This window comes from Cherax quadricarinatus, chromosome 72, assembly GCF_038502225.1.
Source record: "Cherax quadricarinatus isolate ZL_2023a chromosome 72, ASM3850222v1, whole genome shotgun sequence".
In the NCBI taxonomy this organism is placed as follows: domain Eukaryota; kingdom Metazoa; phylum Arthropoda; class Malacostraca; order Decapoda; family Parastacidae; genus Cherax; species Cherax quadricarinatus.
In genome coordinates this window covers 8,590,352-8,609,915 of record NC_091363.1, presented here as the reverse complement: position 1 = coordinate 8,609,915, position 19,564 = coordinate 8,590,352, and the positions used below count along the sequence as shown (strand labels likewise).

At 41.6% G+C, this 19,564-nt stretch overlaps 1 protein-coding gene across 1 annotated transcript in view; it reads left to right on the top strand.

The window, feature by feature from the left end:
• The window catches only part of LOC128701426 (location of vulva defective 1-like), a 384,351-nt gene that overhangs the window by 31,043 nt on the left and 333,744 nt on the right, over window positions 1–19,564 (top strand). Inside the window, exons 4-5 of the mRNA XM_070100373.1 lie at window positions 1,006–1,193; window positions 15,689–15,806. Coding sequence (XP_069956474.1) covers window positions 1,006–1,193; window positions 15,689–15,806 — 306 coding nt within the window. The remainder of the gene's footprint in view (window positions 1–1,005; window positions 1,194–15,688; window positions 15,807–19,564) is intronic.

Below are 19,564 nucleotides of genomic sequence, written 5' to 3'. Positions count from 1 at the left end.
ATGTCTGAGGGCAATGTGTGGTGTGAATATAATGCAGAGAATTCGTAGTTTGGAAGTTAGGAGGAGGTGCGGGATTACCAAAACTGTTGTCCAGAGGGCTGAGGAAGGGTTGTTGAGGTGGTTCGGACATGTAGAGAGAATGGAGTGAAACAGAATGACTTCAAGAGTGTATCAGTCTGTAGTGGAAGGAAGGCGGGGTAGGGGTCGGCCTAGGAAAGGTTGGAGGGAGGGGGTAAAGGAGGTTTTGTGTGCGAGGGGCTTGGACTTCCAGCAGGCGTGCGTGAGCGTGTTTGATAGGAGTGAATGGAGACGAATGGTTTTTAATACTTGACGTGCTGTTGGAGTGTGAGCAAAGTAACATTTATGAAGGGGTTCAGGGAAACCGGCAGGCCGGACTTGAGTCCTGGAGATGGGAAGTACAGTGCCTGCACTCTGAAGGAGGGGTGTTAATGTTGCAGTTTAAAAACTGTAGTGTAAAGCACCCTTCTGGCAAGACAGTGATGGAGTGAATGATGGTGAAAGTTTTTCTTTTTCGGGCCACCCTGCCTTGGTTGGCCACCCTGCCTTGGTGGGAATCGGCCAGTGTGATAATAAAAAAATAATAAGAAAATAATACTACTGTGAGGTAGCCAAAAAGTTTTATAGTTAATAACATCCTTAGCTTATAGTGAGTGGTGAATATATTTATGTATGAAGTATGAATAAATGAAGACTGGGTATAATAGAAAACTGCTGTATTAGCAAAACACTGTACAACAAAATGCTGTAAAATGGGGCCTACCAGTGTAACATAATATCACTCTATTTAATAAAAGTTGTAAACAAAAGTTAAAGGTGCAGTGTTGACAAACTGAGGTGGAAACTACTTAAAAAAATAATGTATTCATAACTGTGCTGTAAGGGATTCATCAGGCTATTGTTTACAATAATGTTATTTATAGATAAATAGTAGATAATATAAATAAATTTTTTTTATATTCTCTTTTAATTTTTCTTGTATTTCAGATCCTACAGTGCTGGACCCTAGTTGGCCTTTTCAAAAACGAGGGATGACGTATTTTGAAATTACTAAGACTCCTCTTGTGCCGGTGATAATGTCAAACGCAGTGTCTAAGGTGACACGTGGGCCACCACAGGAAGTTGCATTTCAACCTGGCATTTTATCATTCGATCCTGATGACCCCACTGATAAGGTACCCTCATGGTGGTAATATCATCACTATTGCTGCTGCTGTCATTGTCATCATCATTGGTGTTTGTATCATCGTCATCATAATCATCATCACAAACACCACCATTCTTTATAGATTAAGAATTTACTCAAAAAAAAAAATAAAATCAAGATTATCCAATAAAGGCTGGCCTTTCTTAGACTTCATTATACTCTGGATGTCTTGTGGCTCAGGTCCCAGATTTAGTCTGGGCACAAGTGGAAATATTTCTTTACATCTATTGCCACTGTTCACCTAGTTGTAGGTACTGTTCACCTAGTTGTAGGTACTGTTCACCTAGTTGTAGGTACTGTTCACTTAGTTGTAGGTACTGTTCACCTAGTTGTAGGTACTGTTCACCTAGTTGTAGGTACTGTTCACTTAGTTGTAGGTACTGTTCACCTAGTTGTAGGTACTGTTCACCTAGTTGTAGGTACTGTTCACTTAGTTGTAGGTACTGTTCACCTAGTTGTAGGTACTGTTCACCTAGTTGTAGGTACTGTTCACCTAGTTGTAGGTACTGTTCACCTAGTTGTAGGTACTGTTCACCTAGTTGTAGGTACTGTTCACCTAGTTGTAGGTACTGTTCACCTAGTTGTAGGTACTGTTCACCTAGTTGTAGGTACTGTTCACCTAGTTGTAGGTACTGTTCACCTAGTTGTAGGTACTGTTCATCTAGTTGTAGGTACTGTTCACCTAGTTGTAGGTACTGTTCACCTAGTTGTAGGTACTGTTCACCTAGTTGTAGGTACTGTTCACTTAGTTGTAGGTACTGTTCACCTAGTTGTAGGTACTGTTCACCTAGTTGTAGGTACTGTTCACTTAGTTGTAGGTACTGTTCACCTAGTTGTAGGTACTGTTCACCTAGTTGTAGGTACTGTTCACCTAGTTGTAGGTACTGTTCACCTAGTTGTAGGTACTGTTCACCTAGTTGTAGGTACTGTTCACCTAGTTGTAGGTACTGTTCACCTAGTTGTAGGTACTGTTCACCTAGTTGTAGGTACTGTTCACCTAGTTGTAGGTACTGTTCACCTAGTTGTAGGTACTGTTCACTTAGTTGTAGGTACTGTTCACCTAGTTGTAGGTACTGTTCACCTAGTTGTAGGTACTGTTCACTTAGTTGTAGGTACTGTTCACCTAGTTGTAGGTACTGTTCACCTAGTTGTAGGTACTGTTCACTTAGTTGTAGGTACTGTTCACCTAGTTGTAGGTACTGGTCACCTAGTTGTAGGTACTGTTCACTTAGTTGTAGGTACTGTTCACCTAGTTGTAGGTACTGTTCACCTAGTTGTAGGTACTGTTCACCTAGTTGTAGGTACTGTTCACTTAGTTGTAGGTACTGTTCACCTAGTTGTAGGTACTGTTCACCTAGTTGTAGGTACTGTTCACTTAGTTGTAGGTACTGTTCACCTAGTTGTAGGTACTGTTCACCTAGTTGTAGGTACTGTTCACCTAGTTGTAGGTACTGTTCACCTAGTTGTAGGTACTGTTCACCTAGTTGTAGGTACTGTTCACCTAGTTGTAGGTACTGTTCACCTAGTTGTAGGTACTGTTCACCTAGTTGTAGGTACTGTTCACCTAGTTGTAGGTACTGTTCACCTAGTTGTAGGTACTGTTCACTTAGTTGTAGGTACTGTTCACCTAGTTGTAGGTACTGTTCACCTAGTTGTAGGTACTGTTCACCAAGTTGTAAGTACTGTTCACCTAGTTGTAGGTAGTTCACCTAGTTGTAGGTACTGTTCACCTAGTTGTAGGTACTGTTCACCTAGTTGTAGGTACTGTTCACCTAGTTGTAGGTACTGTTCACCTAGTTGTAGGTACTGTTCACCTAGTTGTAGGTACTGTTCACCTAGTTGTAGGTACTGTTCACTTAGTTGTAGGTACTGTTCACCTAGTTGTAGGTACTGTTCACCTAGTTGTAGGTACTGTTCACCTAGTTGTAGGTACTGTTCACCTAGTTGTAGGTACTGTTTACCTAGTTGTAGGTACTGTTCACCTAGTTGTAGGTACTGTTCACCTAGTTGTAGGTACTGTTCACTTAGTTGTAAGTACTGTTCACTTAGTTGTAGGTACTGTTCACCTAGTTGTAGGTACTGTTCACCTAGTTGTAGGTACTGTTCACTTAGTTGTAGGTACTGTTCACCTAGTTGTAGGTACTGTTCACCTAGTTGTAGGTACTGTTCACCTAGTTGTAGGTACTGTTCACCTAGTTGTAGGTACTGCTCACTTAGTTGTAGGTACTGTTCACCTAGTTGTAGGTACTGTTCACATAGTTGTAGGTACTGTTCACCTAGTTGTAGGTACTGTTCACCTAGTTGTAGGTACTGTTCACCTAGTTGTAGGTACTGTTCACCTAGTTGTAGGTACTGTTCACCTAGTTGTAGGTACTGTTCACCTAGTTGTAGGTACTGTTCACCTAGTTGTAGGTACTGTTCACCTAGTTGTAGGTACTGTTCACCTAGTTGTAGGTACTGTTCACTTAGTTGTAGGTACTGTTCACCTAGTTGTAGGTACTGTTCACCTAGTTGTAGGTACTGTTCACCTAGTTGTAGGTACTGTTCACCTAGTTGTAGGTACTGTTCACCTAGTTGTAGGTACTGTTCACCTAGTTGTAGGTACTGTTCACCTAGTTGTAGGTACTGTTCACTTAGTTGTAGGTACTGTTCACCTAGTTGTAGGTACTGTTCACCTAGTTGTAGGTACTGTTCACCTAGTTGTAGGTACTGTTCACCTAGTTGTAGGTACTGTTCACCTAGTTGTAGGTACTGTTCACTTAGTTGTAGGTACTGTTCACTTAGTTGTAGGTACTGTTCACTTAGTTGTAGGTACTGTTCACCTAGTTGTAGGTACTGTTCACCTAGTTGTAGGTACTGTTCACTTAGTTGTAGGTACTGTTCACTTAGTTGTAGGTACTGTTCACTTAGTTGTAGGTACTGTTCACTTAGTTGTAGGTACTGTTCACCTAGTTGTAGGTACTGTTCACTTAGTTGTAGGTACTGTTCACTTAGTTGTAGGTACTGTTCACTTAGTTGTAGGTACTGTTCACCTAGTTGTAGGTACTGTTCACTTAGTTGTAGGTACTGTTCACTTAGTTGTAGGTACTGTTCACCTAGTTGTAGGTACTGTTCACTTAGTTGTAGGTACTGTTCACCTAGTTGTAGGCCATGGGAAAACCTGGGTAGCCACAGCCACTCAAGAGGGAGAGGTTTTTTAGTGCCAGGAAGGAAAAAAAACTGGCAGGAAATGGCAGAAATCGTACACCAAATCCAGTCATTCCTGGAGTGGAACCACAGTCGATGGCCTCCACTCCAAACCAACAGATACAGATACTAATGCCGGAAAAAAAATCCCCCCCCAGTACCAACAATACCACCAGTCCGATAACATTCTTCTTTGCAAATATACAGGGTCTAAAGCCAGCAACAAACAACAAAATACCTTTCATCCGTGGACTGCTTGCAGAGGCAAAGGCAATGTTCGCGGCTTTCACTGAGACCCACATAAAGGATCACTTGGACAACGAAATATGGATCCCAGGTTACAACCTATACAGATGTGACAGAGTGAACAGGCAAAAGGGGGGGGTTGGCCTGTACATTGCAGAGTCACTTGTTTGCACAGAACTGCTAAATGCCTCAAATGATGTAGTGGAAGTTTTAGCAGTAAAGGTCGAGAACCAAAACCTAGTCATTGTGATAGTCTACAAGCCTCCGGATGCAACATCCCAGCAATTCCAGGAACAGCTGTTAAAAATTGACCACTGTCTGGAAAACCTTCCAGCTCCTGCACCCAACATCTTGCTCCTGGGGGATTTCAACTTAAGGCACCTAAAATGGAGGAATATAGCAAATAATATTGTTGCAGTAATAACACCAGGAGGCAGCTCTGATGAAAACTCACACTCACGCGAGCTTTTAAATCTCTGCACAAAATTCAATTTAAACCAGCAAATAATAGAGCCTACTAGACTGGAGAATACACTAGACCTCATCTTCACTAACAATGATGATCTGATAAGAAATATCACCATATCAAAAACAATATACTCAGATCACAACATAATTGAGGTTCAGTCATGTATGCGCGGAGCCCCAGACCGACATAATGAGATTAGTCACGAGGGAGCATTCACCAAATTCAACTTCAATAACAAAAACATAAAGTGATACCAAGTAAACCAAGTCCTAACCGATATAAGCTGGGAAGATATACTAAGCAACACAGACCCCAACTTATGCCTAGAACAGATTAACTCGGTAGCACTCGATGTATGCACAAGGCTTATTCCTCTAAGAAAAAGGAGGAGTAGATGTAAAACAGAAAGAGACAGGCGCTCCCTTTACAGGCGACGGAAAAGAATAACAGAGCGGCTAAAAGAGGTCAATATATCTGAAATGCGTAGGGAGACACTGGTCAGAGAAATAGCAAGCATCGAACTTAAGCTAAAAGAATCCTTTAGGAGTCAGGAATCGCGGGAAGAACTAAAAGCCATAAATGAAATCGAAAGAAACCCAAAGTATTTCTTCTCCTATGCCAAATCAAAATCGAGAACAACGTCCAGTATTGGGCCCCTACTTAAACAAGATGGGTCCTACACAGATGACAACAAGGAAATGAGTGAGCTACTCAAGTCCCAATATGACTCAGTTTTTAGCATGCCGCTAACCAGACTGAGAGTCGAAGATCAAAATGAATTTTTTATGAGAGAGCCACAAAATTTGATTAACACAAGCCTATCCGATGTTATCCTGACGCCAAATGACTTCGAACAGGCGATAAATGACATGCCCATGCACTCTGCCCCAGGGCCAGACTCATGGAACTCTGTGTTCATCAAGAACTGCAAGAAGCCCCTATCACGAGCCTTTTCCATCCTATGGAGAGGGAGCATGGACACGGGGGTCGTCCCACAGTTACTAAAAACAACAGACATAGCCCCACTCCACAAAGGGGGCAGTAAAGCAACAGCAAAGAACTACAGACCAATAGCACTAACATCCCATATCATAAAAATCTTTGAAAGGGTCCTAAGAAGCAAGATCACCACGCATCTAGAAACCCATCAGTTACACAACCCAGGGCAACATGGGTTTAGAACAGGTCGCTCCTGTCTGTCTCAACTATTGGATCACTACGACAAGGTCCTAAATGCACTAGAAGACAAAAAGAATGCAGATGTAATATATACAGACTTTGCAAAAGCCTTCGACAAGTGTGACCATGGCGTAATAGCGCACAAAATGCGTGCTAAAGGAATAATAGGAAAAGTCGGTCGATGGATCTATAATTTCCTCACTAACAGAACACAGAGAGTAGTCGTCAACAGAGTAAAGTCCGAGGCAGCTACGGTGAAAAGCTCTGTTCCACAAGGCACAGTACTCGCTCCCATCTTGTTCCTCATCCTTATATCCGACATAGACAAGGATGTCAGCCACAGCACCGTGTCTTCCTTTGCAGATGACACCCGAATCTGCATGACAGTGTCTTCCATTGCAGACACTGCAAAGCTCCAGGCAGACATCAACCAAATCTTTCAGTGGGCTGCAGAAAACAATATGAAGTTCAACGATGAGAAATTTCAATTACTCAGATATGGTAAACATGAGGAAATTAAATCTTCATCAGAGTACAAAACAAATTCTGGCCACAAAATAGAGCGAAACACCAACGTCAAAGACCTGGGAGTGATCATGTCGGAGGATCTCACCTTCAAGGACCATAACATTGTATCAATCGCATCTGCTAGAAAAATGACAGGATGGATAATGAGAACCTTCAAAACTAGGGAGGCCAAGCCCATGATGACACTCTTCAGGTCACTTGTTCTATCTAGGCTGGAATATTGCTGCACACTAACAGCACCTTTCAAGGCAGGTGAAATTGCCGACCTAGAAAATGTACAGAGAACTTTCACGGCGCGCATAACGGAGATAAAACACCTCAATTATTGGGAGCGCTTGAGGTTCCTAAACCTGTATTCCCTGGAACGCAGGAGGGAGAGATACATGATTATATACACCTGGAAAATCCTAGAGGGACTAGTACCGAACTTGCACACGAAAATCACCCACTACGAAAGCAAAAGACTTGGCAGACGATGCACCATCCCCCCAATGAAAAGCAGGGGTGTCACTAGCACGTTAAGAGACCATACAATAAGTGTCAGGGGCCCGAGACTGTTCAACTGCCTCCCAGCACACATAAGGGGGATTACCAACAGACCCCTGGCAGTCTTCAAGCTGGCACTGGACAAGCACCTAAAGTCAGTTCCGGATCAGCCGGGCTGTGGCTCGTATGTTGGTTTGTGTGCAGCCAGCAGCAACAGCCTGGTTGATCAGGCTCTGATCCACCAGGAGGCCTGGTCTCAGACCGGGCCGCGGGGGCGTTGACCCCCGGAACTCTCTCCAGGTAAACTCCAGGTAAACTGTTCACTTAGTTGTAGGTACTGTTCACTTAGTTGTAGGTACTGTTCACCTAGTTGTAGGTACTGTTCACTTAGTTGTAGGTACTGTTCACTTAGTTGTAGGTACTGTTCACCTAGTTGTAGGTACTGTTCACTTAGTTGTAGGTACTGTTCACTTAGTTGTAGGTACTGTTCACTTAGTTGTAGGTACTGTTCACCTAGTTGTAGGTACTGTTCACTTAGTTGTAGGTACTGTTCACTTAATTGTAGGTACTGTTCACCTAGTTGTAGGTACTGTTCACTTAGTTGTAGGTACTGTTCACTTAGTTGTAGGTACTGTTCACTTAGTTGTAGGTACTGTTCACTTAGTTGTAGGTACTGTTCACTTAGTTGTAGGTACTGTTCACTTAGTTGTAGGTACTGTTCACTTAGTTGTAGGTACTGTTCACTTAGTTGTAGGTACTGTTCACCTAGTTGTAGGTACTGTTCACTTAGTTGTAGGTACTGTTCACTTAGTTGTAGGTACTGTTCACTTAGTTGTAGGTACTGTTCACTTAGTTGTAGGTACTGTTCACCTAGTTGTAGGTACTGTTCACTTAGTTGTAGGTACTGTTCACTTAGTTGTAGGTACTGTTCACTTAGTTGTAGGTACTGTTCACTTAGTTGTAGGTACTGTTCACTTAGTTGTAGGTACTGTTCACTTAGTTGTAGGTACTGTTCACTTAGTTGTAGGTACTGTTCACTTACTTGTAGGTACTGTTCACTTAGTTGTAGGTACTGTTCACTTAGTTGTAGGTACTGTTCACTTAGTTGTAGGTACTGTTCACTTAGTTGTAGGTACTGTTCACTTAGTTGTAGGTACTGTTCACTTGTTGTAGGTACTGTTCACTTAGTTGTAGGTACTGTTCACTTAGTTGTAGGTACTGTTCACTTAGTTGTAGGTACTGTTCACTTAGTTGTAGGTACTGTTCACCTAGTTGTAGGTACTGTTCACTTAGTTGTAGGTACTGTTCACCTAGTTGTAGGTACTGTTCACCTAGTTGTAGGTACTGTTCACTTAGTTGTAGGTACTGTTCACTTAGTTGTAGGTACTGTTCACCTAGTTGTAGGTACTGTTCACTTAGTTGTAGGTACTGTTCACCTAGTTGTAGGTACTGTTCACCTAGTTGTAGGTACTGTTCACTTAGTTGTAGGTACTGTTCACTTAGTTGTAGGTACTGTTCACCTAGTTGTGGGTACTATTCACCTAGTTGTAGGTACTGTTCACCTAGTTGTAGGTACTGTTCACTTAGTTGTAGGTACTGTTCACCTAGTTGTAGGTACTGTTCACCTAGTTGTAGGTACTGTTCACTTAGTTGTAGGTACTGTTCACTTAGTTGTAGGTACTGTTCACCTAGTTGTAGGTACTGTTCACCTAGTTGTAGGTACTGTTCACCTAGTTGTAGGTACTGTTCACCTAGTTGTAGGTACTGTTCACTTAGTTGTAGGTACTGTTCACCTAGTTGTAGGTACTGTTCACTTAGTTTATTTATTTATTTATTTATTTATTTATAATTTGAGCATACTTACAGAGGTACAAAAAAAAAATACAGATAAGAGCAGCATGCCAAAGCCACTTACACTATGCATAGCATTACGGGCTGGCTTAAAATTAACTTAAGATTAACTAAGCAATGATGAAATCAGTGAAAAACATTAATGTAAACTGATTACTATAAAGCACAAGTGAGTATTACAAAGACAGGTCATATGGTTGCATGCATTGTTGTAAATTCAGTAGAATGGAGTATTCTGTTAGGTAGTGTATTTAAAAAATAATAAAGTTAGATTGGGTTTTAGGTTTAACATTTATATGATATAATTGTGAGAAACATTTAAGATATACAATTTATAAGGTTCAGTTATTCAGTATTTATTTGGTTTTGGGTGAGTAAGTGATCTTTGAGAAGAGACTTGAATTTATAAACAGGTAGTGTTTCTTTTATATTTACAGGTAATGAATTCCAGATTTTAGGGCCTTTTATGTGCATTGAGTTTTTGCATAGCGTGAGATGGACACGAGGAATATCAAAGAGTGATCTGTGCCTTGTGTTATGGTCATGTGTTCTGTTGAGGTTGGCAAGGAGATGTTTGAGGGGAGGGTTAATATCAGAGTTGAGTGTTCTATGTATGTAATAGGTGCAGTAATAAGTATGGATGTTTTGTATGGTGAGTAGGTTGAGTGTATTGAATATTGGTGGAGTGTGCTGCCTGTAGTGAGAATTTGTTATCATTCTAACTGCAGCCTTTTGTTGGGTAATTAGTGGTCTGAGATGGTTACTTGTTGTTGAGCCCCATGCACAAATTCCATAGGTGAGATAGGGGTAAATAAGAGAGTGATATAGGGCCAGGAGGGCTGACTGTGGAGCATAGTACCGTATCTTCGATAGTATGCCTACAGTCTTGGAAATTTTCTTAGAAATTTGTTGTATATGTGTATGAAATTTGAGTCTATTATCAAGGTGGATTCCTAAGAATTTTCCCTCTGTTAGCTTTGTGATAGGTGATCCGTTTATCATTATGTTAAGAGGGACATCTGTAGCTCTGTTACCAAACTGAATGAAGTAGGTTTTGTCAATGTTTAGTGTAAGTTTGTTAGTACTCATCCAGGTAGATATTTTCTGTAATTCGGTATTTACAGTATTGGCTAGCGTGACTGGGCTCGGGTGGGAGAAGACGTATGTTGTGTCATCAGCAAATAGTGTGGGTTTGAGTAATTGAGAAGCATTTGGTAGGTCATTTATGTATAGGAGAAAGAGAAGAGGGCCAAGGACACTTCCCTGTGGGACACCAACTGTAATTGATTGTGCAGAAGAGTTTGCCCCATTTGCGTACACATATTGGCTTCTGTTGCTGAGGTATGACTTGAGGTAGTTGAGGGAGTGCCCTCTTATACCATAGTGTGACAATTTTACGTGGAGGAAGTCATGGTCAACTGTATCAAAAGCTTTACGTAAGTCAATGAAGATCCCCAGTGGGACTTCTTTTTTCTCTATTGCAGTGTATATATGTTCTAGCATGTGTATAATAGCATCATTTGTATTTTTATTAGGCCTGAATCCAAATTGGCAGGGGTTGAGTATGTTTTGGGAGATAAGGTAGGAGTAGATTCGTTTATGAATTAATTTTTCGAAGATTTTTGAGAGAGGGTGTAAGTTGGATATTGGCCTATAGTTATTCAACTCTGTTTGGTCTCCTCCTTTGTGGATCGGGGTGACCCTTGCTATTTTGAGTACTGTAGGGAAGGTGGAGGATTCAATGGATTTGTTAAAGAGTGTTGCAATGATTGGTGATAGCACTTGTGACACTTTTTTGTATATAAAGGGTGGTAAGGTATTTAAATCTCCTGCCTTGTTTTTTAGTGCGTTGATAATAAGGGAGACTTCGTATGGGTTAGTCGGAGCTAGGAACAGTGTGTTCGGGTAGTTGCCGGTGAGGTAGTCATTTGGTGGGGTAGGTACTGTTCACCTAGTTGTAGGTACTGTTCACTTAGTTGTAGGTACTGTTCACTTAGTTGTAGGTACTGTTCACCTAGTTGTAGGTACTGTTCACTTAGTTGTAGGTACTGTTCACCTAGTTGTAGGTACTGTTCACTTAGTTGTAGGTACTGTTCACTTAGTTGTAGGTACTGTTCACCTAGTTGTAGGTACTGTTCACTTAGTTGTAGGTACTGTTCACTTAGTTGTAGGTACTGTTCACTTAGTTGTAGGTACTGTTCACCTACTTGTAGGTATTGTTCACCTAGTTGTAGGTACTGTTCACTTAGTTGTAGGTACTGTTCACTTAGTTGTAGGTACTGTTCACTTAGTTGTAGGTACTGTTCACCTAGTTGTAGGTACTGTTCACTTAGTTGTAGGTACTGTTCACTTAGTTGTAGGTACTGTTCACTTAGTTGTAGGTACTGTTCACCTAGTTGTAGGTACTGTTCACTTAGTTGTAGGTACTGTTCACTTAGTTGTAGGTACTGTTCACTTAGTTGTAGGTACTGTTCACTTAGTTGTAGGTACTGTTCACTTAGTTGTAGGTACTGTTCACCTAGTTGTAGGTACTGTTCACTTAGTTGTAGGTACTGTTCACCTAGTTGTAGGTACTGTTCACTTAGTTGTAGGTACTGTTCACTTAGTTGTAGGTACTGTTCACTTAGTTGTAGGTACTGTTCACTTAGTTGTAGGTACTGTTCACTTAGTTGTAGGTACTGTTCACTTAGTTGTAGGTATTGTTCACTTAGTTGTAGGTACTGTTCACTTAGTTGTAGGTACTGTTCACCTAGTTGTAGGTACTGGTCACTTAGTTGTAGGTACTGTTCACCTAGTTGTAGGTACTGTTCACTTAGTTGTAGGTACTGTTCACTTAGTTGTAGGTACTGTTCACTTAGTTGTAGGTACTGTTCACCTAGTTGTAGGTACTGTTCACCTAGTTGTAGGTATTGTTCACTTAGTTGTAGGTACTGTTCACTTAGTTGTACGTATTGTTCACTTAGTTGTAGGTATTGTTCACTTAGTTGTAGGTATTGTTCACTTAGTTGTAGGTATTGTTCACTTAGTTGTAGGTATTGTTCACTTAGTTGTAGGTATTGTTCAGTTAGTTGTAGGTATTGTTCACTTAGTTGTAGGTATTGTTCACTTAGTTGTAGGTATTGTTCACTTAGTTGTAGGTATTGTTCACTTAGTTGTAGGTATTGTTCACTTAGTTGTAGGTATTGTTCACTTAGTTGTAGGTACTGTTCACTTAGTTGTAGGTATTGTTCACTTAGTTGTAGGTACTGTTCTCTGTGGAGACCAAGTTCTCTGTCTCCACAGACTAATATATGCACCACTCACCCTTTTATCCCCTCATCAATTCTATGATTCACCTCATCTTTCACAGACCCATCTGCTGACACGTCCACTCCCAAATATCTGAATACATTCACCTCCTCCATACTCTCTCCCTCCAATCTGATATCCAATCTTTCGACACCTAATCTTTTTGTTATCCTCATAACTTTATTCAAATTAATCTGTTCAAGATGCCCAAAAATATGAAATTTTTTTTTATGACTTTAAATATACATTTTCCTACACACAAAAAGAAGGATACATGCACAATATATATTGTGTATGTACTAGTGTACTAAATGAAGAATAAATGACACTTACCTTTATTGAAGATGTAGTGATGAGTGATGAGACACTGTTTGTGTCCTGGGAGTGCCTTTTCCTCGTGAGTAATGTAGGTCCTGTTTGGCATTTTTTTCCAGAACAGGCCTTATCATACTGTGTATGCCACTACGATTCTCAAACCAACCTTTGCTGGCCTTAAATTCACCAATATGAGCATTAGTTCCAGGCATTTTTTTCTGTTCACCTGGGTGTTAGTCGACTGGTGTGGGTTGCATACTGGGGGGCAAGATTAAGGACCCCAGTGGAAATAAGTTAGACAGTCCTTGATGACACACTGACTTTCTTGGGTTATCCTGGGTGGCTAACCCTCTGGGGTTAATTGTTTTTCGGTATTCTTGATAAGCCACACCAACAGTCTCTCCACATCTTCGAGTAGTACAGCTGACCTTGGTGCAACAGCAGCAGCAGCAGCTGACCATGGTACAGCAGCAGCAGCAGCTGACCGTGGCACACCAGCAGCAGCAGCTGATGGTGCTACAGCAGCAGCAGCTGATCATGGTACAGCAGCAGTAGCAGCTGATGGTGCTACAGCAGCAGCAGCAGCAGCTGACTTTGGTACAGCAGCAGCAGCTGGCAACGGTGGTACAGCAGCAGCTGATGGTGGTACAGCAGCAGCAGCAGCTGACCAGGGTACAGCAGCAGCAGCAGCTGACCAGGGTACAGCAGCAGCAGCAGCAGCAGGTGACAGTGCTACAGCAGCAGCTGACCGTGGTACAGCAGCAGCAGCAGCAGCAGCCGACCATGGTGCAGCAGCAGCTGACTGTGGTACGATAGTATTTCAATAGTATTTCTCACCCGTTTTACCACAGGGTTGGCACTAGAAGCTTTCTTTGGGCCCATGGTGGCTTATTTAGCAGTTGCAAGCACTGGAATAATACAAAATTTATCGAATGTATGCATGCAGCCATCCGCTCCGGCTTGTAAACAACGTCACACTAGCTCAGCTGAGGTGCTCAGGCCAGACGGACCAGATGGCCGCGTTCAGAACGAATGATGTAAGTCGAGTTTTTCATCGTAGGTCGGGGTCAAATTTTTACACTGACAAGCATCGTAAGTCGGTTTTATCGTACATTGAGGCCATTGTAAATCAGGGGTCCACTGTACTCTTATTCTTATGTAGATAATTTTAGGAGCTCACCATTAACAGTGTTTTTGAGAGAAGTCAGATTTCAGTGGGAGATTAAGAAATATGTTACTTGCTTGTGTATTGTTATATCCAATCAAACATGTACCAGTATTCTAAGTGCTGCCTATAAGGTCATGAAACCGCTGAGCCAGAGCCATGTTTCAAAAAGAATCTCTCCCAATATTGCTAGGCTGAAACTAAATTAAATTGTAAGAACCATTTGTATTACCATAGCTATACAAAACAAGGGAAAATGTAAACCATACCACGGGCGGGGATAGAACCCGCGATCAGAGAGTCTCAAAACTCCAGACTGTCGCATTAGCCACTGGACCAGCTAGCCACAATAAGATTCGTCCAACTAGGTATATTTCTACACCATAGGAAGGTTAGTATAGGCACCACTGTGACCACAAATGAAAGTTTTTACAGACAAATCTCCAGCTAGCGTGGCCGTGACTAACTCTAGCTCAAGTCCCCTCAAAGCCGTCAACATGACTCACGAAATCGTAATGACACGATTGCAAACAAATCATACCACAGGCGGGGATAGAACCCGCGATCAGAGAGTCTCAAAACTCCAGACTGTCGCATTAGCCACTGGACCAGCTAGCCACAATAAGATTCGTCCAACTAGGTATATTTCTACACCATAGGAAGGTTAGTATAGGCACCACTGTGACCACAAATGAAAGTTTTTACAGACAAATCTCCAGCTAGCGTGGCCGTGACTAACTCTAGCTCAAGTCCCCTCAAAGCCGTCAACATGACTCACGAAATCGTAATGACACGATTGCAAACAAATCATACCACAGGCGGGGATAGAACCCGCGATCAGAGAGTCTCAAAACTCCAGACTGTCGCATTAGCCACTGGACCAGCTAGCCACAATAAGATTCGTCCAACTAGGTATATTTCTACACCATAGGAAGGTTAGTATAGGCACCACTGTGACCACAAATGCAAGTTTTTACAGACGAATCTCCAGCTAGCGTGGCCGTGACTAACTCTAGCTCAAGTCCCCTCAAAGCCGTCAACATGACTCATGAAATCGTAATGACATGATTGCAAACAAACCACAGTGGTGCCTATGCTAACCTTCCTATGGTGTAGAAATATACTTAGTTGGACGAATCTTATTGTGGCTAGCTGGTCCAGTGGCTAACACAACGGTCTGGAGTTTTGAGACTCTCTGATTGCAGATTCTATCCCCGCCCGTGGTATGGTTTGCAATCTTGTCATTACGATTTCGTGAGTCAGTTAAGGGGAAATGTCACTGCGAAGAGACGCTACAAAATACTGTGGGGCACATTTGTGGCAACAAATATGCCCCTTATATGCACCTTATATAAAAGAGGAACAAATCTAGACCCCAGAACTTTAGGTCACCCAAGAATGCATTCTTTAATTATAAAGGATGCTACATGCTCAACTCATGCACACAATAACCCCAGAACTTTAGGTCACCCAAGAATGCATTCTTTAATTATAAAGGATGCTACATGCTCAACTCATGCACACAATACTTCCTTCCATGATTTCTTTAAGTTTTAAGCAAAATTTTAATTATATTATAAAACTTTATGTATTTTAAACTTTGTAAGAAGAAATATGGTACTCTTGCATTACATACTACTGACTTTCTTTAGTACCTAACAGTATTTTATTACATGTAAATGACATTATCTGTTTACTGCATACAAGAAATAAGAATTTGAATTTGAATTCAGTATGCATTTGGTTTCAGAACTTTACAGTTGCATATAGTTGCCGGATGCTGGGTGAGACGTGGCCAACTCCTGACACCACCCCGAATCCAGTGTGGACCAAAGGTACAGGTGGAGGTTGCTTTGGTAATGGCCCAGGTAAGTGCCCTCCAGCTGCAGTTGTACACTTTTTCCTCCCTCTTTTTTTTCTCTCCTTATAAACCCTCCACTTATCACTCTTCCCTTTCACCTGTCCCTACTTCCCTTCTCACCCTCACAGGGTCTACATTCTTCACTTATCTTACCCTCCTCCCCTATTTTCTTTCTCACCTCTCCCGTTTTCCATACTTTTTTCCCATCATCATTAGTTTCAGCTGTTTCCCTTCTTTCTCTCTCTCTCACCTTCTCCCATTCCATTTCTTTATTTTCCTTACACCCCCAAACTCTCTGTCTCCTCCCACTATCTCCTCCCGTTCCATGCCTTCACTGCTTCCTAATATCTCTCCCTGTCTTCTTTTTATTTACACAAGGTTTTTGTCATGGTTAGGCTAAGAGTTTTTACCTTTATATACAAACTAAGAGCTGTTGCCTATCTCAGTTCATTTGAAAGCATTTTTATTGTTATGAAATATACAAAAAGGGAACAGGATTTAGTTGGAGTCTGCTGTGGGCCAACAATTTCATTTGGTCATCGATGTTATGCTGTACAAACATGTTCCAGATTCAGATCATTCTAGGAATGAATGATCCCAGATGAAGTGATATTCTTGAGAATGGTATAACCAGAATTTAGTTGCTGTTTGCTGCCTGTCTTGTTATATAGAAGCTGTCTTCTCCTCTGCAAAGTGGAGCCAAATGTGGTTCCTTGATGACATAACAGTAAGGCCACCCACATTCCTCTAGTGTTGAAGGCTCTGCTGAAATGACAGATCTGTCCAGACCGAGTACAGACGAGAGATGAGTTGTCTTGTTCTGTTCTCTAGTTGTAGGCAAGATGGGGGGCAGGCAGTCCAAGAAAATGGAGCATACTCAAGATTTTAGTGCATTTGTGCCTTGTACAGAGTCTTGCAACCTCTACTGTCGAGCAGATGTGAGAAACATCTTAAGTGCTGTAAGCCTCCTGGGTGCCTTGTCTGCAAGATTTAAAACATGGTTCTACAGAGTCAGTTTTGACTAGACCTCATCCATTCATTCTAACCACTGCTCCATCATGGTGCCTAGAGACTGTCATCATTTGTGTTTTCTTAGAAGCAAATGTAATCTGCCATCGTTTTCCCCAGGCTGACATAACTGTAAGCTGGTGATTGATGTAATTGAGAGCAGCTGGCATATTCTCCCTTGGAAAAGTAAATTTCAGAGTTTATACAGTCATCAGCATATGCATGGAATTCTAGGATAAGTTTAAGGTCATTGAAGTAGACATTCCATAACAATGGCCCAAGTACACTTCAATGTGGAACAGTAGCACCAGTAGAGTATCTTGTTGAAATTTTCCCATTGAGAACTACTCTTAGGGATCTACCTTAAAGGCAATCACTAAGGAGGCATAGTGCATATCCAGTGACTCCTAGTACTTGCAGTTTTACCAAGAGTCTCTGGTGCCATACTCTAATGAAAGTGTTGACTATGTTCACTGCTACTATACAACTAATCTTGGATTCATCCAGTGACTGCTGCCACAAAATGGAGAGGTTTAACAGATGATTGTCTCAAGAGTCTTGCCAGTTATTGACAGGAGTGACACTGGTCTGTGTTAATTTCCACTCTACTCTCTTCTTTTTGTGAACAGGGATTTCATTTGCCTTTTTCCAAAGAGAAGGCCATTTACACTGCTAGGCAGTGCTGATAAATGTGAGTTAAAGGTGATGCTAGCTGGTCGGCACATCTACTCAGCAATCTTGGACTCACCTTCTCTGGGCCCACACCCTTTTCTTGGTCCAGGGATTTAGGGAAGATAAACTTCATCCTTCCTTATTGTCGCTTCTGACAACTTTGATGTAGTTCTTGTGACCAGCAAAAGAGGTTCTCTTGCTGGATCAGGAAGTTGCATCTTGGCAGCAGTGTTCAGCTTTCTCCTGACTGCTAGTAGATATGGTCCCATCCTGCTGATTTAGAGGTGGAATAATTTCATCAGGTAAATAACTTTGTTGGTCCTTGACCAAGGACTACCAGGTTTTGGAACCCACTCTACCTGATGCCAGTTTTCTTTTTGTGACAGCTTCCCATGTAGAGATGGGTACCTGGGTGTTAGTTGACTGGTGTGGGGTCACATCCTGGGACAAAATTGACCTAATTTGCCTGAAATGCTCCACATAGCAAGGGGCTTTCTATATAGTAGTATGTCATTGATGTCAGCTGGGCCTGTATACCTTGTACATGTATTTGTATAAATAAAAGATTTTTATTATGATTTTTATTATAATTTTTATAATTATTTTGGACTTCTTCCATTTGCCAAGAGGCTTATATATGCAGATTCCAGTTATACCTCTTATACCTTCTCCAAACCTTGTATTTAGCAGCAGTGGCCTCTCAGCAACGAAAGCTGAACCAAGGCTGATGTGAAGGCTTCAGACATGTATGCACGGGGCCCCAGACCAACAAAATGTGATAAATCACGAGGGAGCCTTCACCAAATTCAACTTAAATAATAAAAACATAAGGTGGGACCAAGTCAACCAGGTCCTAAATGATATAAAATGGGAAGATAGCCTAAGCGACATGGATCCAAATTTACTTCTAGAACAAATTAACTCTGTAGCACTCAAGGTATGCTCAAGGCATATTCCTTTGAGGAAAGAGAGAAAAGATGTAAACTAGAAAGAGAATGGCACTCCCTATACAGGCGAAGGCAAAGAATAACAGAGCAGCTAAAAGAGGCTAATATATATGTAGTACGAAGGGAGGCACTCATCAGAGAAATAAAAAACATCGAACTAAAGCTACAGGAATCTTACAGGAGTAAGAAATGTGGGAAGAACTAAAAGACATCAATGAAATTGAAAGAAACCCAAAATATATCTTTTCTTATGCCAATCAAAGTCAAGAACAACATCCAGTATTGGGCCCCTACTTAGATGAGATGGGTCCTACACAGAATGACAGCAATGAAGTGAGTGAGCTGCTCAAGTCCCAATATGACTCAGTTTTTAGTGACCTGCTAACCAAACTGAGAGTTGAAGATCTAAATGAATTTTTTAAGAGTGTAACACAGAATTTGGTAGACTCAAACCTATCCGATATTATCCTGATGCCAAATGACTGAAAAGGTAATAAATGACATGCCCATGCACTCTGCCCCAGGCCCAGACTCATGGAACTCTGTTTTCATCAAGAACTGCAAGAAACCCCCATCATGTGCTTTTAACATCCTATGGAGAGGGAGCATGGATACAGGGGTCATCCCTCAGCTGCTAACAACAACAGACATAACTCTACTCCACAAAGGGGGCAGTAAAGCAATAGCAGAGAGCTACAGACTAATAACACTAACATCCCATTTCATAAAAATCTTTGAAAGGGTTCTAAGAGGCAAGATTGCCACCCATCTAGATACCCATCAGTTACACAACCCAGGGCAACATGGGTTTAGAGCAGATCTCTCCAGCCTGTCCCAACTACTTGACTACAATGACAAGGTCTTGGATGCTCTAGAAGACAAACAAAATGCAGATGTAGCTACTGTGAAAAGCTCTATTCCACAGGGCACAGTACTCAATCCCATCCCGTTCCTCATCCTCATATCTGACATAGACAGGGATGTAAGCACAGCACCATGTCTTCCTTCACAGGTGACACTCGAATTTGCATGACAGTGTCCTCCATTGAAGACACTGCAAGATTTCAGGTGGACATCAACCAAATCTTTAAATGGGCCTCAGAAAATAATATGAAATTCAATGATGAGAAATTTCAAT